This window comes from Gymnoscopelus microlampas (genome assembly GCF_963454915.1).
Source record: "Gymnoscopelus microlampas genome assembly, chromosome: 9".
Classification (NCBI taxonomy): Eukaryota; Metazoa; Chordata; class Actinopteri; order Myctophiformes; family Myctophidae; genus Gymnoscopelus; species Gymnoscopelus microlampas.
This window is the reverse complement of record NC_139946.1, coordinates 32,891,408-32,919,180: the sequence shown is the minus strand read 5'-3', so window position 1 is coordinate 32,919,180 and position 27,773 is coordinate 32,891,408. Positions and strand designations below refer to the sequence as shown.

The 27,773-nt window shown below is 43.0% G+C and overlaps 2 protein-coding genes across 4 annotated transcripts in view; one reads left to right on the top strand and one right to left on the bottom strand.

The window, feature by feature from the left end:
* Positions 1–2,004: 2,004 nt before the first annotated feature.
* On the top strand, positions 2,005–18,843 carry ivns1abpa (influenza virus NS1A binding protein a). Its single transcript, XM_084065840.1, has 15 exons — positions 2,005–2,210; positions 9,284–9,555; positions 9,759–9,893; positions 10,514–10,683; positions 10,796–10,871; positions 11,150–11,323; positions 12,662–12,787; positions 14,609–14,719; positions 15,244–15,385; positions 15,707–15,934; positions 16,155–16,276; positions 16,540–16,666; positions 16,823–16,954; positions 17,088–17,261; positions 17,559–18,843. The coding sequence occupies exons 3-15, from the start codon at positions 9,783–9,785 to the stop codon at positions 17,819–17,821; spliced, it is 1,956 nt and encodes a 651-aa protein (XP_083921966.1). The 5' UTR covers positions 2,005–2,210; positions 9,284–9,555; positions 9,759–9,782; the 3' UTR covers positions 17,822–18,843.
* A 1,114-nt stretch (positions 18,844–19,957) lies between these two features.
* swt1 (SWT1 RNA endoribonuclease homolog) overlaps positions 19,958–27,773 on the bottom strand; it is a 40,870-nt gene continuing 33,054 nt past the window's right edge. For all 3 annotated transcript variants that reach the window (XM_084065704.1, XM_084065702.1, XM_084065703.1), the window contains one exon: positions 19,958–22,398. In XM_084065704.1, coding sequence (XP_083921830.1) covers positions 22,305–22,398 — 94 coding nt within the window. In that variant the 3' untranslated portion in view covers positions 19,958–22,304. The remainder of the gene's footprint in view (positions 22,399–27,773) is intronic.

Sequence of the window (27,773 nt, the reverse complement as noted above, 5' to 3'; positions counted from 1 at the left end):
TTTATTGCTTCAGGCATTCTCCTCATCCCTCAGTCATGCCGTGAGAACTATATGTTCACACAAAAAAATAATAAGCATACAATCAAAACATTGCACAGTACATAACAACATACATAATACAAAACATGTAGAAATGCGCAGGTTTAGAGTGTCCATCAAACACAACAGCAACATCAAAAATAGAATACCTCGTTGGCCGCTTGTTGTGGAAAAAAGGTTCTTTGTTCTTGAGTTGCTTAAAGTCCTTACAATGTCCTTTTGACTGACTGTCCTTGGTTTCAGACGTCTTTAATAACTTTAGCAGCGTGATATCACAAGTAGCAAGTTTACAGGGCTTTTTTAGTCAACCAGGTTTGTTTGCACCACGGTAATGACCATAGGGTAATGACATGCAATCAATGCATCAATCAGTAATGGTCCGGTGTGTGCTACTGACAGACAGGGAACTTTGTTCCGCCCCAGAAAGTTTTAATCACATCATGTTTACATTTTTAACCTTACATGAAATCAATTATGACCCAAAACATTTATTTATATCATGAAATTAGGAATTATACCTTATGAACTTAATTACCATTCATTTTCTGTATTTTAGCAATTTTAGTAATTTTATAGTTTGCATTTTAATAAACAGCACCACAATGACCCTCATTTCAACTCAAGAGGTGGATGAGGATCTCTCAAGGCAAACCCATCAATGGAGGTGAGAATTACACTGAAGGGCACATTGCACATTTTCAATCAAATGACAGAAATGGCCAATAAACAAAAACAAGGTTTAGTATTTATTTATTATCTGTTGGACTAGATGTTCCCAAACAATGATCCAATTCCAAACATTGGCCCCTGCGGCCAGGGACACGTGGAAGACTGCCCCCCCCCCCCCACCCCACAAGCTGGTGTGTAATGCAGTGGTGTAAAGTAACTAAGTACATTTACTCAAGTACTGTATACTTAAGTACAGTTTTGAGGAATCGGAGTATTTCCAATTTTCAGTACTTTTACTTCTACTCTACTACATCTCAGAGGCAAATATTGTACTTTACTCCACTACAATTAATTGAAAACTTTAGTTACTACTTTGCTTTGAAGATTTTGATTATTATTACAAAACATATACTAACCACTTCAGCCCTACATATATTTTGGCCATTTGAAAATAGCAGATCTACAAGCTTGTAGATCGGCTTTTTTCAAAAATAACATATATATATTTTTTAACTTCTGGGACATTATTACTTTTATTTTTGTTACTTTTACTTTTGGTACTTTAAGTAACCTTTTTAAGCCAATGCGTTTTGTACTTTTGCTCAAGTAAATTTTGAATTCCCTACTTTTACTTGTAACGGAGTATTTCTACATTGCAATATTGATACTTTTACTTTAAGTACAAAATGTGAGTACTTTTCCCCCACCACTGGCGAGAAGTGGGAGGGCTGTTTAGAGACCGTCCTCCTCCGGGCGACGTCAGGACGCAGTGTGGCGCTCGGTGGCGCTGGAACAGCTTTAGTGGAGAGATCCCTCCTTCTTGCTAGTGGTGGGGAAAAAAGTTAATTTCAGTGAACGAACGATTTCGTTCACGTTCACGGCAATGATTCGTTCAAATGATTCGTTCACGTTCTCGTTCAGTAGGGCTATTTTCTAGTGTTCAAAATGTACTCGAGTAAAAGTACAAAAGTATTGGCATTAAAATATACTTAAAGTACCAAAAGTAAAAGTACTAACATATTTGAAAATAGCCGATCTACAAGCTCACAACGCGTCGCGATGCTACGTGTTGTGAGCTGAGCTTGTAGATCTGCTATTTTCAAATAGCCTAGGTATAAAATAGGGTTAAAGTGGTTAATGTGTGTTATTATAATGTGTGTAAATGACCATCGATCGGAGTTTTTTTACGTCGCAGTTTCAGAAAGTGAACGAGCTCGTTCGCGGCAAATGAACTAGTTATTTTGAACGAATCGATCATGAACGACACATCACTACTTCTTGCCTCCTGGTGCCTGCAGCCACTGTTAGTTTGAGGAGACCACAGAGAAAGACACGCGGTTCTAGCCGAGGAGTCGAGAGGACAAGGACTTGCAACAACCCTCTTACAAACCGTGCCAACAAACAGCCGCGTCGCATTTTTGCCGCCGCGTACCCACTAACCGACCAAAAACTCTGAATTTGCAACAAATATGTCTAATATCGCCTGCGGTCAAATGCCCAAGGTAAGAGAAGGGATCCTTTTATTGTGTGGGTTGATCATAAAACGGGGATTCATTCCAGGGGAGGAAAGTGATGCAGATGCTTGTCTTTATGGGGGAAAAAACGTAACTGTGTATTGTGTGTATGTGTGTGTGTGGCGATCTTGCTCTTAGGTTGCTCGGTTTCTGGATCAATCTGGTTGTTAGTGGATTGGGTGGGTCGGTGGGGGGAGCAGGTTGGAAACGGCCAGAAATGCCTCCATATGATGCGTGGTGATAGTGACTGTGCTGCGTTCACACCGGCAGATACAAAGCATACACAGCATTTGTAGCTGAAGTTGAAACCAGCTCAACTTTCTTGTAGCTTTCGCAGCTGTTGGATGTGTCTTTGCGTCTTCATGTCGCTGGCTTACATTGAAAATGACTGGTTAGATTGTAGCTTTGTGTCTGCCAGTGTGAACGCAGCATTATTATACGCGCTCAATGTCACTGCTGCTGCCCGCGTCTTTCCACACGGTTAGTGGTCGACACAAGGACATCTGGGTCAGATTCAGCTGGTTGACCATTAACCAAACACCCAAAAACACGATTCGTTGTTTACAGGGTGGTTTTTGGTTTGTGTCGTCCTTGCAATTCCATTATTGATTTACTGGCTTGTATATCTTATCACAGTTAACCAACCGGGGGTTGGATACAGCAGGCTAAACACGCACTAGCCTCGGTATGCTAGAGCAGTGGCTCCCAAACCTTTTAGCTCAAGACTCATTTGATGTCCCCAGTCCCACCCACCGGGACCCAAACTAGTGAAAATACCAGAGCTTGAGATCTGCTATTTTCACTACTTTAATGTTTTTTTTAAAGTGTATGGAATTTTATTTGTTTTATAAATGGAATTGTTTTTAAAAATGTTTTTTTTTAAATGGGTTTTATATATTTTATCCTTTTGAAATAATGTGTATATTTTTTAATATACGAAACAAAAAGGGGATGGCCTACTTGTGACCCATAGAAATTGGTCCGCGACCATCAAATGGGTCCCGACCCACTATTTGGGAAACGGTGTGCTAGCTAGAGAGCCACTGTGTGTCACTCTGGCCACGGCGTTGGTTTGCCGTCACGTCACCCTGGTGGTTCAAACGCTACCTTGTAGTATTGGGTATGTGTGTTGTGGACAGTGGGTCGGCCCGTGTAAATCTGGTTAATCACATTGTAACTGTTGACCTCGTTTTTAACCGGCGATATACACGTAACGCACCCGGTCAAGGGCATTTATTTTTTGTATTGCCGACGTGTTAACATAAAATGGCAGATCTACAAGCTCACAATGAGTCAGTCGCGACGTGGTGTGAGCTGGTAGGTCTGCTATGTTTCGGCCCATGACACCGTCGTAAGACAGAGTATGGAATTAAGCCTTACTGGCGCTGTGGCACCGCGCCATGCAGCATGGTAAAGGTATTTTACGACTGGAGTTGACGGACACGGCTCTCGGCGAATAGGCTGCTTGCTTATAGATCCTGGGCGACCAATCATCTGATTATATACGCCCACTGCTGCCAGGGTTGGTAGGGTTGGTATCTAAGGTTGGCATGGGCACACTCTGTACTCTCACCACCACCCTATCGCCACATTGTGTCTAAATGAAGTGGATTATTGTGGTCAGGCAAGTCTTTAGAAATGATGTCAAATCCCTGCTGTGATGTGACATCATCTGCGACATTTAGGGCACTGGGGGAAAGGTGTATGAATGTCTTTAGGACTATATGAGTCTGGCTGTAACATGGTGTATTTACACCCTGGCCTGCAATGGGTTGTCTGTCTTGTCTCACCTCCCGGCTCAGCAACATCAGTCCCACATTGTGATGATGTGTATTTAACCTACTACTGTGACCTTACATCCGGCGTGTAGGCTGCTGGCTACACATTCCCTATGCTTAAGTACCATGTGGTGTAGTTTATTATTTATTAAATAAAAACAAAAAGCTGCTTGACCACACCTTTTTTGGCGCTTTCAAATCGACCTGTGAATGGCCCCTGTTGTTCATGCTTGTCTCATATCAGCTTAATCAAAGGCAGATATTTTGTTGTGTATTATTTTAGCTCTAGAATTGGCCACAAAATGAGTTCTGGGAGATTTCTAAGGTTAAAAAAATGTAAGCTACGTTTGACTTCCTTATTTTAACTTTATTTTTAATACATTCCAGTCTTGAGTCACACCAACGAAAACAGAATCTACGTACGTACGCTTAGTGCGACTACACCCTCTGTTATAATCAGGGATGTGTATTATGTTGTATTATGTAATCAGTTGTAATTTCAGTTGTAGGTGGGGTTGTTTTGTTTTTCCTCAGTTGGACACAGTTTATTTTACAAACATCCCTGTAAAGGAATCTTTACCTGACCCATACATGCGTCATGCAGTGCTATTTTTTTGTCCTAATCAAATTCCTGTTCTGTTTAACGGAGTAGCAATCGATTTAACAAGCACAGTGAGTGTAGTATCGCTTCAATTGCCATTTTACCACTACGGGGGTTCAACCCAAGTCTAATTGTTCAGTTTTCACCCGTTTCCACCTTTGTACTTGATCGGTCAAATGGAAACACAGAGAGGGAGAGGATACATTCAAAACTACGCTCTGTGACACAAGTAGTGAACAGCCTCGTACTTTCCTTTTCTCCCCTTTGTCTTGTCCCCTTTCTCATCGATTCCCTGTTGACTGATGATGCTTACCCAGCTGTCTGCATTCACAACTTACTCTATCTGCCTGGCAGAGTGCCTATATCTTAATATAAAAGCATTGTGTCACTGACCCGATTTGGGCCTTCTTTCTTCCTTCCTCATTTTCACCCCGGTTTCTTTGTGGGCTTCTTGTCATATCACTAAAGTGATTAAAAATACTTTGAACACACACTGTGTGTAGGCTTAGTAGCAGGCTTAACCCACTCACAGCACTGATTAATGCATTGCACATTAATCATTACATTTCAGATCTTTTTGATAGTGGTGCTTCCTCTGTAGTGTGCAGACAATCTGAATGATCCATATGTATGATCATTGATCTGATTCTGACCCAAAGTTTCTGTGCTGTTAAAATGTTTTACAAGATGAGGAGGAGACGGTATGTAGCAAAAAACATTGAGACAAAAAACCTTTATACAATCAATGCATATTGTCTGTAAAGATTTTATAAAGGTGTTCATTAACATTTTCTTATGTGCCTGTTTGGGAGCTACATGACACCTAGCTTAATTTTCTTTTCTTTTCTTTTTTTTACCTCGGACCTACCTACAGTGAGGGAAATAGTGTCAAAATGTCTTATCAGTTTAGAGGCTTAGCCAATTACTGAATCACAAGCAGAGAGTCACTGGGATTGAATGAGCCAGTCTTGACTGGAGAAGCTGCGAGGAGAGGCTTAGATAGAAGAGTAAAGAACGAGAGATGGGGTGGAGCCATACAGTCTTACGTAGAGGAGTTTGCTGTCAATGGAGCATCTATAAGCACACACCCTTGCCAGATGTTGCATAACGCAGCAGAAACTGGGTCAATTTGTTCACATCTACACAGAGATGGTTATTATGGCTTCCCATGTCAGTTCTGACAGTACGCTGTATTCTAGTATAGTGCCATAAGATTGTATTCATTATTTATTCATCAGCATGCCATTATTTTTAACCTCAAAAGTCTTTCTGATGCACTTCAAGACTTAATTCATGCATTTTGATTTGGCCCATCCCCAATTTGCACACCTTTGCCCAAAAGGCACGGTAGTGAACAGGATGTTCAGAAGCACTCAGCGATTTTTTTTTTTGCTTGTGGGTGTCTGGGTGGAAGACACACCCAGCTCGGAAGTGATACTTATTTAACTGTCTGTGTGTGATGCGCTGTTCTTTTCCACTGCAAATGCAATGAATTTTTCATAGTTCCTCTTTATTTCTTCCCTTTCCTCAGAGCATTCTAACCCCCCGCCCCCCTCCCTCCTCTCCGGTACATTTTGTCCTCTCTCCTCTGCCATAGTCTCGTCTGTCTTGCGTGTGGCTAAACTGTAATGAAAGGGAACCGTGATGTCTGCGGTTTGGGAATCCAATTCACCAGTCCTTTTATAAAGGCTGTTAAAATTTGGAGTGTTAATTTCTCTCAGAGTGTAAAAACGGACCTGTAAGAGTCCAATTGTACACTAAGAGTTAAAGTAACCACCAGGCTTTGCTTTGTGTTTAATGTGTATGGTCACCTCAAACTCTACTCACACTAGCTACATGCACATAGTGTTCTAGGAGTCTGGTTCTAGTAATTTTCCACCAGGAGTTGGAACACTCAAAATCAACTGTTAGTAATTTCCCCCCTCCTTATGAGTCTTGGCACAAATTTAAAGAAGTATGTATGTTCGTTTGTGTGACTAATGCAGGTGTGAATTCTTTGAGGAAATTAAGGTCACTAGCTGGCACAGAAATATTACAGTGCGTCTCAATGTCAGTTTCCTTGGATGAGAGGCATTGAACTGGAATGATGGCATTGAACTGGAATGACTGGAAAATTCACAATTTATTGGTTGGCATGTTTCATGAAACCAAAGGCAGTTTTTTGGTACGGTTTCTTGTAAAATTGTTTCTTTAGGGCAGCAGTACTAAATAAAATGCAATATTTAGATTATTTGATTATAGAGTATTTCCAGTGTCCACATGCATACTGATCCTTGCACTGACTTTAGTTTATAACAGCTGAGGACAAGATGTCCCAGAATTAACAGGAGATGCAGCACAATAAGTGTCTTTCACACATGGCCATAGGCTTGTACAATGTGTTTGTGTCTGTTGCCTTCCTCCAGGCAGTTTGTGACTGTAGAGAAAACGTAATTTTGTTTTTTATTCAGTAACCGCACACAGAGGACGGAGTGTACCCACGCCAGTTTAGCTGTCTTTAACCATGTCCACATCATTTACTTTCTCATGGAGGCACATGGCTTTGTGGTCCAGTTTGCACACTACCGTCACATCATATTGTGCATGTTCCTACTGAATTTGAAAGGGTAATCTGACTCTAGAGATCTTAACTTTCTTTTACCTCTTATCTCTTCCTCAAATTTGAATCACACAGTGATGGGCCTCTAAACAACACAGAGGCAAAAGGGATTTCACTTGCATCCATAGGGGTGCCACAAATGCAGAAACATGATTTTATTTCCAGCAAAATTAAGTACAAATGGTCTCGAGTCGTAAGTCATGTAACTATGACCGTTAAACAGGGGTTTGATACTCTGTTCATACTGTTTGCCTATAATTACCATAAAAGAAATGTGTGGGCGAGGCCCACAAAAAATGCCATATTTCATGAACGCAACATCTAATCATTCACAAATTGAAATCACATATTGAATATGCCTCTATAGAGCGCACCACTTTCACTTCTTCCCATAGGGGGGGTGCTACAAAAAAACGTATCTGCTGCCCCCCAGCAGCTTCCTCGTGTCCTGACTCCAGACCCCACGAATGACACAGCCATGGGCAGGCAACCCAGCCAGGTGGAAATATGCGCTCCAAGGAAATATGTGCCAAGAAAGGAACCTACTTGTACCATAGATGTAGGCCATTTCTTTTAAAGACTGTCAAAAGCAACTTTGTGGCAGCAGCTTCTGTAACAGTAGAAGGATGGCTCCATCCACCAGTCTGCCAGCTTCAGTAAAGGATTACCTTCTGGCCAGTGGCAACAACTCGCTGGCCACAGACCAGGGTCCGCATTTATAACCATTGCAACCGGATGCACAATCAAAAGCATCGTCATTCTAAAGATGGCCAAATTATTTGTGATCATGCAAATATGTTTCTGACAAATGTTGCTCGATGGCCTGGCTCAACCCGTGATTACTTTATTATTATGAGACACAGCATCTAACTTATGGTTTAAAAATATGTGAAAATATACGTTTCTACGGCTACATGTGGATCTAGAATAGAATACTTTTTTTCTTTACATGCTTGGCTTGCATCTGGTCATCTAAGAAAGATTTATTGAATTGTCACATTTTGTAGCGAGTTCTTTCCTGCTACGGGACATTACAGCTTTGTCACTAATACCAGTGTCATAATGATTATACATAACACACAGACACACTGGTGTCAGGAATGTGACAATGGCACCAACTTGAGTGACATTAACCTCCATATGTGCACATATGTCACCTCCTTAGGCCTATATTCACATGGGTCTTGAAAACGAACAGCTTACAAGAAAGACCTTCCCACATGGTGCGTGGATGCTATTTCAGGCACCTGTTGTGGTTTCTCTCCTTTTATCTCATGCGGGGAGTCATAAAACTGTTGGAATTCTACTGTGATTTATTTGCCAGGACCCAGAATACAAACAACCTCACCATCTATGGCCCAATCCCCCTCCCCAAGTCGCTATTTATTGCTACCCCATTAACAAGACTGATTTTAACTGAGTGATTTTGCTATAAAGTAGGTCGTTCCGGTGTGATATTGTGGCATGGGATTGTGTGATTTTTTTTCTTCTGTTTTGTGTTTCACCCAATTTGTGGTCTGTTGCAGCAGCTCGCTCTTGTGTGGTGTCATGTTTTACTAAAGCGTCAAGAACCAGATTCGCAATAATTTGGGGATTGTTGCTGTTTGGCATAATCCCCTGTTTTCTGGAGGGCTGTGAGTACACTGTCCCCTCCTTTGCAAATTTGCTTGGTTTGTCATTTGGGAAATTCTAGAATGAATGTTCAAACTGACTTCATAGACATCAGAGGTGTTATGCACGAGGCCAGCAATATTGCAGAAGCCACATGCTGCTGTGCATCGCTCAAGACTTGTTAAGAGTTGCACTGAAGGTGCGTGGGAGGAGTCGGGTAGAGCTAACCCTGCTGTTGACTATTTTTGTTCCTATAGTTGTAGACTGGTGCTGCTGGGCTGCCCTGCAGTGAGCTTGGTCGTTAAAGACTTTTGAACACATGGGGCTGACTCAGGCAGCTGCAGCAAAGTACCATAAACAAGCGGCATCGATTTCAAATGAGCTTTCCTATTCCTCTTTGGACAGATCTTCTTGACTGAACAAACATGATGTAATGTTGGTTATATTACATTCCTCTCTCCCTCTCTCCTAGGTTATAATGTATGACCAACGCAGAAAAGGAACAACTCTATAGCCAACGTTTTCCTGAGGACTTGATTACGGTCGCTTCAAGCCTGATAGTTTGCATCGGTGCGGCTGCTACTGGCATTGCTTCTGACAACCCCTTCCCCCACCCACCCATCCTGGTGAAGAAGACTTATAGGCTCCCTCGTGGTTGCTGTCTACTTCGCCTGTTGCCTTCCTCTAGCTCTACTCTACTGTAAGGGCTAGCACTTCCCTGGATTTACGTCATTCTCTCATTAGGTAAGACCATTACTAATGCATGCGACATATTATACCTTCACTTACAATGTACATGGACCTAATCTTAATCCCCCCATCGCTGTGGTGAATTAGTAAAAATCATTTGGAGCAGTTGTATGTATTGGTCATCATGCTGGACAGAAGGACTGTATGTGGGCTTGTCTGAACTGTGTTTTTATTATTTTCAACCATGTTACCGTCAGGCTTTGTATCCAAATTCAACAAAGATGATTCCAAACGGTTATTTGATCTTTGAGGACGAGAGTTTCCTGGATTCCACCGTGGCCAAGATGAATGCTCTGAGAAAGAGTGGACAGTTCTGTGATGTTAGACTGCAGGTACGTACAACTCCTACTCACCTCCTTAACACACACACACAAACCTGTTTCTCACCTGCTTGATGCAATGTCTCCTGTCCCTGTCAACACCTCTCACACCACCGGCTATGTTTCTTTTTCGACATGCCAATACCCTCACACTCTTTCTCTGGGAATTCACCCTGACTCACTCTGTGTTCAGCGCTTTTTGTGAAATGTGAGAGCTGGAGGAAGGGGAAGTTTGCCTGGAATACAAATATATATTTTTCTTTTTAAGTCAGGATAGTACGGCTCACTGAAGCCAGTTAGTTTCAGTTTAGAGTTGAAAACCCCATGTGGAAGTTGGATGTTGAGACTAGTATTTACTTTATCCTTCTTGTTAACTTTCCATTGTTTTCATATCTCATGTTTGTATCACATTGGGTAACCACCCAGCCACGTTAATCACGCGATTACGGCTGTTGTGTTCTGTAAAGGATGTTGGCTCATCTATATTTCTTACATAAGGCTGTTATGTTTCATAACATAAGGATGTTGCCCTGAATATTATTTTGCCACACTCATCAGATTAATAAACCGCTTTCTCCGTCATACTCTGTGTAACCGTCTGCCCTCCCTCTCTCTCTCTGTTATTGGTCCAGGTGTGTGGTCACGAGCTGATGGCTCACCGAGCCGTGCTGGCTTGTTGCAGCCCCTACCTGTTTGAGATCTTTAACAGTGACCTCGAGCCCCACGGAGTGTCTCATGTCACCTTTGAGGACTTGAACCCGGAAGCTGTGGAGATCCTGCTCAACTACGCCTACACTGCCCAGTCAGTAACTAACTCGCTGCTCTCAGATATGTCCCTGTTCGGACACCTCATGTTATGCCTTTCTCACTGTTCCAGTTTAGTTTAGTGAGTGTCTGTTGTTTCTGTCCTCCAGACTGAAGGCAGACAAGGATCTGGTTAAGGAGGTTTACTCTGCAGCCAAAAGGTTCAAGATGGAACGGGTCAAGCAGGTGGGGTTTCATTTATTATTCCCCCCCACAAATATATTTATTGGCATTTTGTTCATTAACATAAAACATGGCAAAGATTTTATGTTATACATTATGTAGATTCTCTATAGACAATAATAAAAATAAGGTACAAAGTAAAACATGTTTTTGTTGAACATAATAATAAATATATAAATAAAATGGAGTGGGATTTTAATATAATAGAATAATGGACCAGGGGACATAAGAGCATGGTATTATGTACATGTGTTCAACTGTAATAATCTTGCATTTCTCAGATTTGTGGTGACTACCTGCTGTCCAAGATGGATTCCCAGAGTGCCATCTCCTTCCGTAACTTTGCCAGCTCTATGGGAGACGGCCGCGTTTTGGCCAAGGTGGACGCTTACATCCAGGACAACCTGCTGGATGTGTGTGAACAGGAAGACTTCCTCAAACTCCCCCGCCTCAAGGTGAGGTCTTTATTTAAGTAATGCTCCTACGTACAGCGGTGTCGTGCACTGAAAATAGCCGATCTACAAGATCACAGCACATCGCACATGCAATCGGCTTGTAGATCGGCTATTTTCAGTGCATTGCATGAAGTATAAATGGGGCTTAACCTGAAGTAAGCCATGTATTTTTAGCTTCATGACTTGACTTGAGATTATGACAGACACTCGTGCAATTTGTTCCTCCTACAGTCTGTCCAGCTGTAAATCCTGCTGAAAAATTATTTATGGTTACTAGAGGTTTGGGGCCGCTAACCGGCCCTCACATCTAGGGTGTGTTCGAAATGCGCACCGGGAGTGCACCCACGTATTAGTTTGTATTGGCCAGTGTGCTCAGTGCTACATATATCCGAACGCACCTATAGAGTTCGGGCCGTTACGCGGCCCTCACACCTACGTCGCACCGCCGCTCTGACTGAAATGCACATATATGGAGATTTGACCTTGTCCCTCTTATGCCCATATATGGAGATCTCTGTATCTGTCAGTCCATGTCCCTTTTATGCCCATATATGGGCATGCCCCTTTTGTGCCCATATATGGAGCCGACTGATTTGTGTGCGCCTGATGACGTTGAGGTTAGACAACGCAATCCATATTTGGGCGTAGCTGCTTTGGGAACTCCTTATATGGTTACGGTTGAGTCATGGTGACATGAGCGTGACGACGTGGTCCGTATGCCTGCCCGTCCTCCCTTAAGCCAATTTTAATATAGTAGAATAGATTCAATTGGTTTATAAGTGTGGCAGTAATATTAATATCCTAGCTCGTCAAAAGTGACCACGGCCATACACTGATTACCCCATTGGTCAGTGTTGGAGACATGACAGCTGTTGTTCATTTATTGCTGACTTCTGCCCATGGCCAGAAGACAAGTGGTAATTTAATGAAGAATCTATTAAAAAATTATCATTTGACAGAAGTTTTGCTGTTCCATTCAGTAAATTAACCACACGAACCCTCATAATAGGCGAACATTTGAGAAAATTGCAGATCTACAAACTATTAGCGCATTGTGAGCTTGTAGAGGCTATTTTAGAGAAGAGATTTAGTGTGTAGAGGGGAAAAAAGAGAAGGCCAAGTACAGACTCCTCAGGAACCGTGGTCAACAAAGGGTTTAAGTGGTTTAATCAAAATCTCCTGTGCATGATGTGTTGATAATTTAATTGTCAGCCCCATAATCAAGCTGTCCAATGGACAGTAATGGCCGCTGTATCCCTCAGTGATGCAGTTCAATTGCCTTTTTCCTACTGTAAGACAGTTTCCTGTAACTTTTTGCCTCTTTCTGTGCGTTTACAGTTAGAAGTAATGCTAGAAGACAACCTGATCCTGCCCAGCAACGGCAAGCTCTACTCCAAGGTGCTTAACTGGGTGCAGCGCAGCCTGTGGGAGAACGGAGACCAACTGGAACGACTGATGGAGGAGGTCAGTATCACGGTCCTGTAGTCTCTCCACACTCATCCACCACACTTCCCTCGCTGCATTTCCTCTCTTTAGGTGTTAAAGAAGTCATTAAGGGGGTCTGAACTAAAAGTGGCATGTTGTTGCCATGGCATGTCAGGATTGTCTTTTTTTCCCCCTCTAATTTGTTCTTTCCAAGTGATAAGTTTTGCAGTAAAGACTCACTGTACAACTGAACCATACTACAGAGTAGAGGTGAGCCAAAAATAAATTAAAAAAACGGAGAGTTTGCACTTTGTTTTTGTTTTTTTTCCCCTGTTCTCTTTTTGGGTACGTGGTTGGTTCTCACACAGCCCCACTCCAGTGTTACGGCGCTCTTCTCTTCGCAAACGCGCGTGCAGGTTCTTAGAGGTCTGTCTCACTTAACTCCATCTCACTTGATAACTTTTTTCCTTTTCTTGGCAGGTGTGTGTGTGTGCGTGAATGTGCTTATGTTTGTGTCACTTCAGTACTAACAGATGGTCCTCCCCGCTGATTTATCTCTTCTCTAGGTTTATTAACAGCAGCAGGAGCCGGGACAGAGGAGCCAGGACTGAGCCGCCATGGTAAATGAGTCAGAGAGAAAAGAGAGAGGCGGGCAAGGCGCGAGAAGTACTGCTACCTCTCGGCAGCCCCTCTCTGCAGCCAAACGACACTGGGCTACCATCTGTCCATGCCCACACACACAGATGCACCTAGACCACACATCCACATACGATAGAGGGCCATTTACTAAAACATGTCGCATTCCTTTTTAAATTTGTATTTATAAATCATACATGCACCCCTATGTCCCATGCATCAACCAGTGCATGTGTATGCAGCAGACCAACCCATCTATTGGTACATCAGAAAGCACCATAATTATGCACATCAGTAAAGTCATTTTCACATAAATATAAGGTAACGTACTTAACACAGACCTTGTGATGCACTGGACTGCAAACGGACATCACAAGATTCAATTAGCTGCTGCGCAGCCATTTCCTATTAATAGTTTCACCATTTAGCCTCCAGGCTCATAGCCTTCAAATACCTCCCTCTTGCGACAATGAGCAGCACAATCCTGGAATGTTTTGTGTCTGAATGCTATGTGCCTCTTTTACGTAACCACCTTGCATGTTTTTTGCAGGTTAACGTCAAAGTTGATCAACCAGTAGGGCTGTGGCACAAAAATTGGCCAGTGAGGTGGCCATATTAGAGCGTGCGTTGCTGTTCGTATGTTGTGGAAATTGACGGTCCCTTAAGAATCTTCTGCACTCAATGTGCTCCGACTGGTTTTGTAATGGTTTGAAGAACCTTCTAGTCTCCCATGACTACCAGACAACATGTATGCATTAGCCTGATTGTTACATAACCACAGTGCTATTGTGTCATCTGGATGTGAAGACTGCCTATTCCTAAGCAACAACGATATAACTCCACTGAGATGAAAGGTTTCCAAGAAGCTGACGTGAAAGGAAAGGAAGGCCTCCCCTCCCCCATTCCCTCTTTCATCCTTCTCTTTGGAAGATTTTTCCAGATGCCGGCACTCGTTCTTCAGTTGCCAACACCTTTTCTTAGGCAGGCAAGGACCACAGAAGAGCCACGGCAAAACCAGGAAGTGTTTGAACAACATTTAACCTTCTCCAGCAGCAGTGTGTTTGTGCGTGTGTGTGTATGTATGCGTTTTTTATTTTGAAAGAAGCCCTCCCTCCAAGCGGCAGAAGATTCGACACAAACCCCCCCGCCTCCCCTGCTGTGCTCTCAGCATATTGCCATGGAGACAGCCACATGGGTGTGTTGTTGTCGCTGTGTGTCTTGCAGGTGCAAACGCTGTACTACTCAGCCGACCATAAGCTGGTGGATGGAGGGCTGGTGATTGAGGGGCACACTGAGGTGTTTGGTGGCGAGGAGGACCACCTCCAGTTTGTGCAGGTACATGGCTGCTTGTGCCTGGCCTCCAACGTGTAGTAGCTTTATCATTTAGCCTGTGCTTGACCCTCACGTAAAGTATAAAGCAAATTCTTGGCCTGGTTATACTTAGATCTACGTAGCTTCTTTTTATTTTATTTTTAAGTATGGTCTCATTTTGGTTGACTATAACTGAATTAAGTGGATCGGCAGGACAGGTGTGGGGGTTTAAACCCTGCTTAGGTTGGTTTGCATAAAAGTAGCAAATATGGACCAGTGGGGAGAGCCGGTGGCTTCCTCAATTTTTGTGCTCAAGTTGGATTGTGATTGAAATATGTGCGTGTTTTGCTAGTTTGGGTCATAGGCTGGGTTGTTGCTGTGTTCTTGGCTTCAGAAGGGCTTCATCAGGGACTACGTTTTTTTGTATTCTAGTAGAGATTGATTCAATCCCTCTAACCCCTGTAGGGGGTTATGGTGGATGAGTGTGTTAGTTGGCCACTGGGGGTCTTTTGGTAGCTGGTGTCTGTAGCTGCGCTGTGCTGTTGCAGAAAAAGCCCGTTCGGGAGAGCGCCCAGAGACAGCAGAGCTGCAGCTCCTCAGGAAGCCTGTCCCCTTCCACTCAACCATCTAACACTCCCAAACAGTCTGCCAGGAGAGAATGGAAGTACATCGCCTCTGAGAAGACCACCAGTAAGTGTGTGTGTGAGCTGAAACTATACAGCCAAATCTAAATTCTGCACTAAATATGTTTGCCGAAAATATCAGCTCTAAAAGCTGCTTTTAGATCTGCTATCTTTGGTGAATGTTAGCCCCAGAACAGACTCTGGGGTTCATGTGGTTAGATTTTGGTAGCTTCACTTTTCTAGTAAATTTGTTTTATTTTATTTAGTCAGCTCAAATCTTTTCACTTTCAAAAAAAGAAGAAATCCTTGCCTCTGTTCAAATAAATACGCTTTGAACGACGTAGACTACTTGTATTTATTTGTAAATTATCTTCTCTACTCCTTCCAGACAACCACTACCTTTGCCTGGCCGTGCTGGATGGCGTGCTGTGCGTGATCTTCTTGCATGGTCGCAGCAGCCCACAGACCTCCCCCTCCGCCACCCCCTGCCTGATGAAGAGCCTCAGCTTCGAGGTCCAACCTGAGGCCGTGCTGGACGAGCGCCCGCTCTCACCCATGCACTACGCCCGCTCCGGACTTGGCACCGCAGCGCTGAACGGAAGAGTCATCGCCGCAGGTTGGCACCAAGGATGACTTTTTCTACATGATCAATACATCTTACATGAGAGGCACTTAATATCAGACCTTGAGCTTAATCTTCAGAGGCACTGTTTTACTAAGAAGAGGGCCAGTACAATGAAGCTTATCCTTGATAAAATTTGATATTTTTTAGCTTGTTTTGAAATTAATAAAACTTGTAAGTACAATCCTGACTTCTCTGAATCCTGTTTCTTTAGGAGGGTACAACAGAGAGGAGTGTCTAAGGACTGTGGAATGTTACGACCCCAAAGAAGATCGCTGGACCTTCATCGCTCCCATGCGGACTCCCAGGGCTCGCTTCCAGATGGCTGTGCTCATGGTACACAATATTGTCCGTTTAGATTAAAAATGCTTTCTATTAGCCTTGCTAATGCCCACTATAGTGCAAGCTGTATTGTCTGGTGATCAATGTTTTTTATTGCTGATTTGTGCACATCATTGTCTATGCTTATTACCTCATGTTCTCTTCAGCACTTTGGTCAATTAGAGTTGTTATAAATGTGCTTTTTAGATACTTTTTATTTTATTAGGTTGATGTGTCATGTGACCTAAATTAAAATGTTTTGACTTTTGTTCTTATAGGGTCAACTGTATGTGATGGGTGGCTCTAACGGTCATTCAGATGAGCTGAGCTGCGGGGAGACGTACGATCCACATGCGGACGAGTGGACTCAAGTGCCAGAGCTCCGAACCAACCGCTGCAATGCAGGTCAGTCTGCAGTCTTAAGCATTATTATTATCATTATTATTAATGGACAGATGGACATTTTAACAGGCTCAAACTGGCTAGTCAAAGTGTTTATATACTGTAAACTAAAGCATGCAAACTATATTAACTCATGTTATTTCTCTTGTCCACCTAAAGGCGTCTGCTCCTTGAACCACAAGCTCTACGTTGTGGGAGGGTCGGACCCCTGCGGGCAGAAGGGCCTGAAGAACTGTGACGCTTTTGACCCCGTTACCAAAGCCTGGGCCAACTGTGCCCCTCTCAACATCAGTACGTGTCCATGCAATACGGTCCTCAATCCCTAGTAACATCCCTCATCCTTGAAACATTGTGTTCAGATGCAAGTGGTGGTGTTTGCAGAGACTTTGTAAATAGTAACGTTGTGTATGCTCTGTGTCACCAGGGAGGCATCAGGCGGCGGTGTGTGAGCTGGATGGTTTCATGTATGTGATTGGAGGAGCAGAGTCGTGGAACTGCCTGAACACCGTGGAGCGATATAACCCCGAGAACAATACCTGGACCCTCATCGCCCCCATGAACGTGGCTCGCAGGGGTGCTGGCGTGGCCGTCCACCAAGGTAAGACCTTGTTACCATGGGAGGAGAGGAGGCACTGGGAGGGAATTTGGCATAGAGCATTTACATTACTGTCATAAGCCTGATTTGTAGTTAGTTGTGCATCATGTCGCACACCTAAAATAAAAAATCTACAAGCTCTACGCTTGTACATCTGTTAATATAGGGGTGTGACACCGGCGAGCAAGTATAAATCAGGCTGCTTCATAATTCAGCATGGCAGATGCAGAATCCTGCAACTTTGGTTGCAATTTCCTGTTTGTTTCTAATCCGATGCTGCCGCTGATCTTCTTTTTTTAGGCAAACTGTTTGTGGTGGGCGGTTTTGACGGCTCCCGCGCGCTGCGCTGTGTGGAGGTGTACGACCCTGCCCGCAACGAGTGGAGGATGCTGGGCAGCATGACGTCTGCACGCAGCAACGCGGGCGTGGCCGTGTTGGCCGAATCCATCTTTGCTGTGGGAGGCTTCGACGGGAACGACTTCCTCAACACCATGGAGGTGTACAACCTCGAGACGGACGACTGGAACGACAGTACCGAGGCCCTTTCTGCCTCCTTCACCTGAGGGTGGGAGGAGGAAGTCGGGGGTTGGCGAGTTTCACAGTGGGGCACCGTCTTTCCAAACTAACAGGCTTAGTGACGTAATCGTGTTTTTCGTGATGTTCTGTGTATGGGTGGGATTACTGGGGTTTTCAGGGTCCGAGGGGTCTTCAGTGAAGACTGACTTGTATTTAGGAGGGTGGGTGAATGGGGTGGGCGGGGTGGGGAGGGTTGCCCAAAGCAACATGACGCCTTTGCATATTGCATACAATATTTTCCGTGCTGTATATATTTTGTTTTGTTGTTGTTTTTCCTCAAAACTTTTGTCAAAGAATGCCAACATTTAATACACATTTAGTGCTTTTTTCATAGTTGAAAGGTTTGTGCATTGTTTTCATTGAGGGTTTTCAGTGAATCTAGCTACTGTTCTAGTCACCTTTCTTTTAAGATTGCAGTCTGGAGTGGTGACGTATGGGACAAACATGAGTTGAATTGATTTTCTATTAGAAAGTAATTCAGTTTTTTTTTCTCACTGTCATTTTACTTCTATTTAAAGATCTGTGGTTTTGAAGCCTTACTTAAGGTGTGAGCTGAGTAACACCACCATGTCATGGCTCTTTGTGTCATTTTAAGCTAAAGCTGGATTTGCTTTATGAATCTTAACTAATGGCCTTTTTTATATTTTTATACACTGCTGATAGAAATAGTAACCAGACGCACATGACAGCTGAGTCATTGAATTTAACCAGTGCCAGTTTTAATAACACATCTTTTTGTGCGCACACACACACCACACACAACACGCACAACCATGCTTCTGTGCTTCTGCTAACCAAATCTTGTGTTAAATCTGACTAATTCACTTATGTACTGTAGATGCAGTTTACTGGAGATCCTTTTTTCTTTTTCTTGTGATGAGTGTTTAAAATAAATGAATAAAAATGTAAGACATTGGCATAGATTCTTTTGGGAGGATAGATAGAATGAAAACATTGTATCACATTTGTTACAAGTTATTTCTTAACTAATAAACCATTTCAACCTTGATTTGTCTATTTAATCTCTTCAGTGCATAATGAACTGGATTCTGACAATCATTCAAGTTTTGACGAGTAGAGGAATTGGTGTGAAATTAGACTTAAATGATGTGGCTGCTGGCTTAACTTTCTAGTCTCCATTCAATGACCTCCAAGCAGACCCGTTATACTCGAAGTGGGACGCTAAAAGCTGCAAGCCTTCACTAAACCCTGAATGTGTCATTACTGACCCCAAATTTAGCTCTTCTGGCTGCCCCCGCTCCTACGTGGCAGGTCATTACTGTGTCCTGCCTGCCGCTTCATCACCGCTACCTGGACGTCCCCACAGGCACTGCTGCACTAAGCCTGTGCTTTTTCTGTCCCCATGTGGGTCTCATTTGGGAGAGCTTAAACTAAGCTAGCTAGCAGATAGACACGAGAAGGGGGCGTGGGCCGGAAGACAAGTGAAGTGAGCTGGCTACGTCATCTGCATCACCCGTTTGTAGGACACGGGCCACCACCTGCAGTCTGTCAAAGCTTATGAGCTCCCTCACATGTCCGCCCATTCACAAATTAGCCTCTGCTAATCTCGTAACAGGCCTGTCAATTACAGCAGAGCCACAGAGAAATGGGTTAAGCTGGGACACTTCCTGTCCATCTGTACCTGATGGGTCACTATTTGGACCTCTGCCTGGCCAATAAATGGCAATTAGTAGTCATGTATACGAGAGCAAAGTATAACAACAAGCATGTAAACACAGGCCTCACTGTCGCCTTCTCATAGGTTTACTGTCAGTTCATGCAATTTAGGGAGATAGACATGAAGTCACAGACATGAATCTGTAATGTGATGACAGTAAGCAGTGAAAGGTTGTCTGTGACAAGGGCCTGCTTGTGTAAACGTTTAAGGGGAAGTTTACCTGAGGATAAGATATGATCATGTGTCCCTGGTCTCACATTACGTGTTACAAAAGCATACGCAATTTAACGCAAGTGACCTATGCATCCTGCAGGTCACCTAAGACGCAAGGTTAAAGTGTGACACTTTTAAGACAGGGAGACAGGGAGACAGAGGGCAACAATGGTGCAATTAGTTCATTTTCACCCAACAAAACCAAGATTGAGGGTAGGTTAATATGAAAAAAACTTTATTACAGAAGACACCAGTATTGATCAAATATTTTGACATTGTACAAATTTCACAACGCATGGCTACTACCACCTTGAAAGTATTTTTCTTTCTTTAGAATATTACTTCCTGGAGATGCAGTGGTCTTGTGTGTCAGTGACTCAAGGGTTCAAATTAACTACTTTAGTTCTATACTGTTCACTGGGATCCCCCTGGGTTCTATACTTGGTCCCCTCTTTTTTTCCTCAACATCGAATCAAATGTTCGCCCCCAGAATAAGGACACTAAGGTTATTAAACAAAGCAAATATTCAATAGAGCTAAACACACCCACTGTGGCAGTCTAACGAGGGGACAGGAAGTGTCAGTGTTCAGTGAATTCTGAACACCACCCGTCTTCTGGTCTCTGTCCTCTCCTGTGTGGGTCCTTCCTCCTCTTTCCCCTCCACCCACAGATATATAAAGGTAGACGCCTCCGTCTGTATCTCGGGCTGTACTGGCCAATCACAGCGCGTCTTTTCCAGGACTTGTCAGAATCTAGTTGTATAAAAATATAACTGGATATATATATTTTTGGGGCGGTGTAGCCGCCCCCTATAAGTGAGTTTTGGACACCGACCAAAAAATGTGTGTACCCCCTAACCCTTCCATTGTTAATGCAAATCGATACTTTTTTCATATCAGCCAATCACATTACAGCTAGTGTCATCACCACTAACTGTAATGTGATTGGCTGACTTTGCTAATTCAGGACTGTGATTGGCTAGCGAAACACATGACACATGTGCAGCCCTATGAATAGCAGTATGGACTTTAAAAAAAGTCAAGTATCCTTTTTTTAAAGTGAGTCATGTTGTGATGACCACACACCGCCCACTTCACACTGGGTGTGATTTTTTATATACAACTACATTCTGCCAAGTCCCGGAAAAGACTCGCTGTGATTGGCCAGTAGTCAGGAAGCTTGCCTTCTCCAAAATGGCGGCCACGATACAGGTCGCTCCAATGAACTGCAGAGGGCAGAGGCCAATGAGGCATCTAGGTTTCTATATCTACTGTACGCCTCCACCTCCCACTAACTGACGTCTTGGCGGGAATGTAGATGATCTGCGTATGACAGTAGCAGCAGCAGCTGTAATCTCAACCTGCATGCAGCCATCACTTGGGCTCTTATCTACATCATCACCTCATGCACACACATACAAAGCATACTTGTGTTTGCATGTGTCCTTGAGCCAGACATTAAACTGCCGACTCACGCTGACTCATTGTGAGCTTGTATTATTTTCTGGGAAGAGATTTGGTATAAAGGGAAAAAAGGAGGAGGCCAACTACAGACCTCTGGGGGTCCCCAGTCAATAGGGTGTAAGTGGCCACAATATGAGGTCTAAAGCTGCAGGAAATCTGCCATGAGATCAACATGTCAGCTATGGCCACTGTAGCTGCACTGTACCTGTTTGTGACTATAAGAGGCAGGAAGGAAAATACTTAGTATTCAATTTAATAAAATATAATGCTGATATATAAAATAAAATCTCACAAAAATATATATTTTACTCCAAGTTGTTTTATTGCCAGGAGAGCTGAGCCTTGGCATGGCATGCAGTGTGCTGTAACAGGGTTACACAGAATACAGCTAGAAGTCAGGCTCTCAGATGACTTCAACACCGGTGCCAAGTAGATAAGTACAATCGCAGTCACCAAAGTGAGAGTTTACAAGGTCAGCAAAAATATGACATCATCTGTGACATACCTGTAAATACTTGGAACTATCATTTCCTGAAGCTATCTTTTCCAGACAGGCGCTTAGCCTGAAAGGATATACAGTATAGTGGCACTTTGAACAGAAGATTATGCTTAATTGACTCCGTTGTACGATGGTGTTGCTTTCACGATGCATTGTGGAGCTTATATATTGTCTATTTTCCCCATGTGACACCATCATAAGACAAAGTATAAATTGGGCTGTTTCATTTAACAGCCTGCTACTTATTGCCACTAGATACAGCAGTGTACTTTTTAGTTTTGATAATTGAAAAGAGTGAATCATCAAAGGGCCAACAGCTTCTTGCTGGTTTTTGCATAAGTAAAAACCCATGTAGTGTATGATTCCTACAAACTGGAAAACAGTCCACCACATACAACAAAAAAAAACAACCAGTAAAAAAATTAAAATAAAGTTCTCATGGTAAACACATTACCTCTTTGTATAACAAAGAACTCATTATTATTCACTTCAACAACAAACATACAAGTTGAGATTCTATTTTTATAAAAACAAAACAAAGCAATAATAATAATGTAAGCTTCAAGTAACTGGTAGTTTGACGGTCTCAGTTGTGCATGGTTGACGCCATGATGGTGTCAGTGCCATGCTGTCTGACGCATGGCCTCCACACAATGCTCCAGGCTAGCTTTGAGGGCCTCCAGTTTGGTCCCCCCGTTTTTCAGCTTCTCCCTGAACACACACACACACACACACACACACACACACACACACACACACACACACACACACACACACACACACACAAACACACACGATATTAACACATCGGGTGCCAGCATTTTATAATAACAGATTACGTTCGGTGCCGAAATCTCACCGTTGAGCTGCGCAGCGCTGTTTAAGCTGTAGACTCCACGACGTGCATTCCATGAGAAAAAAAAGCATGCCTCCATTTTGCCCGATGGTACTGGCTAACGGCTGGAACGATAACATCTCTCACGCGAGTAACAATGGCGGAGCGATCGTGCACACAAAAAGGGTCGTTTTCCCCAGAGTAAAAAGTTTCGGAGTTATAGGGGTTTTAGAGAAGGAAATAGGGCGGTAGCGGATGTGCGCCATGTTTTTTGACACGATGATGCATCTGGCCCATCCTTCTCAGATTCACCGTGGGTGATCCCAGGGCTGCTCCAGCCCCTCCCGTATGAAAAAAACAAAAAGACACCAAACACGGTTCGGACCGTGATCGGCACCAGAGCGCTACTATGTGAAAACACGGTCCAGACCGTGTTCGGCATCCGATGTGTTAACAGCCAGATAAATAATATAGAAAGGGAAACACTGGTGGGAGAAAGAGAGAAACAGAGAAAAACAAACACAGTCTCTAAGTGAAAGAAAAACAAATTGAGACAGAGAGAGACATTTCCCAGAACACATTCAGTGAAATGAATGTCTGTCAGTATTCTGGGAGAATTATAGCCACCACACGCGCACGCACGCCACAGAAAAGACATAAAAAAATGCAAAAAAGTATATCAAATTCAGATGTGTATATCCAAAACAAGTGTATTTAATGTAACATAACAAATACAGTATGAAATAACATTAACTTTCTGCGCAAATGAAAGAATAATGAAAATGTCACGCCACACCAGACCACATGAAGATCATCAATAACTTCACAACTGCTTTCAGTTATGAAAGATGAGACAAAACAACAACGTTGGGCATTGAGGGTGAGGTAGGAGGGAGCATGGACAAGATGGCACGCTGACTCAATGTACTATTCAGATAGAAATGTTCTGTCCAGAGGGAACCGCACAAAAGAGCTTCTGTTCATAGCCTCCAGAGGAAGGCATGGCTGTTTTCATGGAGGCTATTTATGGACACATCTCTCTCCGAATTTTAGCTGAAACGCCAGCACACACGCAGATATACTGTATAGATACATGCAAACACACATACAAACTATTTAACACTGAATGTCACACACACACACACACACACACACACACACACACACACACACACACACACACACACACACACACACACACACACACACACACACACACACACACACACACACACACACACACACACACACACACACACACACACACACACACACACACACACACACACACAACTGGGTCTCGTGGTTTTGGCATCGGCTGCTTGGCAGCAGGCACACTGAGGACGCTTGTTGCTTGTTTGTTCACGGCTTTGCTTTTGTTTCCATTGGATCGTTACGTAACCACGGGGACGTGAGAGAAGAAAGAAAGGGAAGGGAATATGTCACTTGTTGACGCCTCCTCTTCCTCTCCCCAGCCTACATCCATCCCTCCACATCCACCACCACCAACTGTGTCCATGAGTGTTTATGCAACCCGCTGAGATGACAAGTGGCGTTATATGGACTGTTTGCTCTTTTCTGTTTTAACCACATGAAACCTTGTATCCTTAATCTGGGCACGTCATGATAGGTTAACATTCTTGCGACACGTTGTGAGCTTGTAGATCTGCTATTTTCGGTGAAGAGATTTGGTGTAGAGGGAAAAAGGAGGGGGTACCCTGGTCAACACATATAGGGTTTAAGTGGTTAAAGCATATTGCATGGGCTTGTTACATTACGATGTGGCCTTGCATGGAGGGACTGAAATGTGTCGGTGCGTTTACATTGACCAACATATTTTGACAAATACGCAATGATCTTAGTTGGGAAATGGCACAAAACCGGCACACCCATAGAAATTGTGCACATGATCACACACAAGATCGCTGACGTACACAAAGTGCACACATTGACACAAACCCATTGACCCATACATACACAATGTACACACAAAGAGCCAGAGCTGTGGCCCTTTTGTATTACATAATATAATAGGCTATACGTGTCGGGTTGTCGAAGTCACAACATGAACTTAAACCCTTAGCATCCCTATTCTGGTCATAATAGGCAAACATTAGGCTATTTTTTGTGAGATTTGGTGTAGAGGGAAGAAGGAGGGGGCCAAGTATAGACCGGGTTGTCGAAGTAACAACATGAACTCTAGCATCCCTATTCTGGTCATAATAGGCTAACTTTAGGCTATTTTCGGCAAAGAGATTTGATGTAGAGGGATAAAGGAGTATAGACCGAATCTTCATGACATCACCACAACCAAAGAAAAAAATCTGTGTAGAATACGCTGGCAGTGTAGCATTCGAGCAGTATTATTCATTAAAGGGATATTTCACTTTCAAACATGTTTGGGGTCATTTTAATGTCTACTCAGGATTTTGTGAGCCCCCAGTGTCCAATCTGGTAAGACTCTCCAAGTCAACCACATGCCTGCCACTCACACACGGTTTGGCTACCGTGGCGACCATCTCAACTCTTCATCTGCACCATCTTCAATGTCATAATTTCATAAAGATTGATATCAAGGCAGGGATCTTAGATGGTGTCATTGGAAGTAAACTTTTTTTGTTCTTTTTTTATGTATTCATTATTCACCGTACTATTGAAAATGAGCAGTCAATTCACCTGTCCAATGTATCCCCTTTTTTAAATCATGAACACATCAGCTACTACAAGAAGAAATATGACTAATTACAATTTACACCACTGATTTGTACAGTATATACACAGTAAATTAGAGAACCGCACAATTGTCCAGTGCAATTTTCATACACTATGATTGTTAGACCATACAAGGGCATCAACAGTTCAGTATGTTTCAATATTGACATGTTCACCTAAATGACAAAGGGCTTGGTGATGAAAACCTAGCCTCTGGGGAGAGAGAACTACATGCGACACGCATTAAAGAGACAGGGCTCCACAGATGATGTTTCCCAGCTTCTATTTTTATCAAGAGCACTTGATGTGGAAGACATCACATTCCCTGCAACCCATCAACCTGTCAGGTCCATGCCAGTCAACAAGCAGAGGAAAGAGGCAGACAAGCAAACAGGCTGGCAGCCAATCAACTATCATCCTCTCCATCATTTAAAACACTTTAAACCTGGCATCTCTCTTTTGGGAATGCCATTATAGGCAGAAATAACTTTTTCAAAAATAGCCAATCTACAAGCTCACAAAGTGGCACGATGCAATGTGTTGTGAGCTTGTAGATCAGCTATTTTTTGCCATGCAACACCAGCATACAGTGAAGTATAAAATAGGGCTTAAGTGGTTAACCTCATGTGAACATGGCCTACAATTCAGCGGACACTGACAACATGGTTTTCATGAAACTGAAGTTCACATAATACTTTCCCCATTTAAAACGTTCTTTTGTCCATCTGGAGATAGAACATTGAACTTTGGAGTGTGGCTCGCAGCAAGCATTACAGCCTCATACCGGAATGCCAGTTAATGATAACAGGCTGGCACTGGGGTCGTTCGCTACGTGTTCAGGGAACAAGGGCATTGTGAATAATCCTGTGTTAATGACAGAACTAATAGAACTGCCGTTAATGAAGAGTCATTGATACAACAGTTCGGTGGTTCAAAAGGTAGCAATGCCAATTCCATACTTTGATGCTCAGAGGGACATAATAAAGAGTATCATTTTATCGTTTCTATCCACATTTATGGTCACCTCTCGGTCACATTTTCACTCATTTTCATCAGCATCAATTGCCAGCCTATTAGGAAATCACTGACAGTGAACAATCTATCAGTATTAGCATACAAGTGGCAGTTAAAGCTGCTTTTGAACTGAACTGAACTCAAAAGAGACTTGACCCTTGGGTCTTAGCTTTGGTTACACTTCTACATAATAAGCTGCTGCTCCATATCAGTAGTAAGTATTTTATGAAAGAGAGCTTGGCGGTTGATCATTTACTATGTGAATATTATGACACGTCGCTCCTAACAAATAAGAAACCATGCTTCCATTATATAAATAATCTGTACCCTTGCTGTAGTTTACTTATACATAGAATATTGTTATGCAGTTGGCAGCGTTTTGACCGTTAGGTCAGACATAAGATAGGGAGATAATTAGATTTCCGGAAGTCTAACTGTATTTATTTTACACAGGGCCAGCCAGGGACCAAGGCATACACAACCAGCCAGGGACCAAGGCACAACCACATATCCACCAGGCCAAAAACAAAGTGTCTCAGAAAACCAGCTACAAGCCACACACACACACACACACACACACACACACACACACACACACACACACACACACACACACACACACACACACACACACACACACACACACACACACACACACACACACACACACACACACACACACACACACACACACACACACACAGTAAATACACCACTTAAGCCTGATTTAAAAATAATAAAAATAGCCAACCTACAAGCTCACAACGGATGTGTTGTGAGCTTGCAGATCTATTTTTGGTGAGAGACACCAGTGTGCAACTAAAAATAAACCAGGCATTAGCAGCATAACGTGAATGGAGTTGATCCACAATGACATCACAGAGACTGGAGAACACATCTATGCTACTCTGGCTGCCGATGAGCACCCAGTTGATGATGAATGGTTGTGTTGATAGTGGATATGGGGGGTATATATACTGTACATTAAAAGGCAGGGGTAGTCATCCCCACTCCTATAAAGACTGTTGCAGTGTAAACATAAAACATGTGAAGTGTGCTGAATACCCTTTAAATAATAGTGAATTGTGTGATAAGAACTCTCAGTCCCCTCCTCACATTTAACATGACTGTCACTGCATTATACTGCTGAAAGCATGAGTGTACGAGCGGCTCTCACCCTGACACTGCATTGTGTGGGCATGAGGACAGCATGCAGGAATAGAACTGTTGCAGAGATAAGTGAGCAGAACACTTCAGACTATCAGGAAAATATTGCTCCGAAGCTTAACCCACTCTACTCCACTGTTTCTCAACCAGTGAAGCAGGGACCACAAGTGGTCCATGTTATAATTACAGGTCGACCATGGGAAAATATTTCAAAAATATCCCAGGCAAACATATTGAAACACATTTCTGAATGTTCAGAATGTTCAGAATGTTCTTACAAAAGGTTAAACTAGCTGGTATGAAATTAATCAATATTGAGTAACCGCATGGCCTATTTCTCGCCTAAAATGTTATCAGA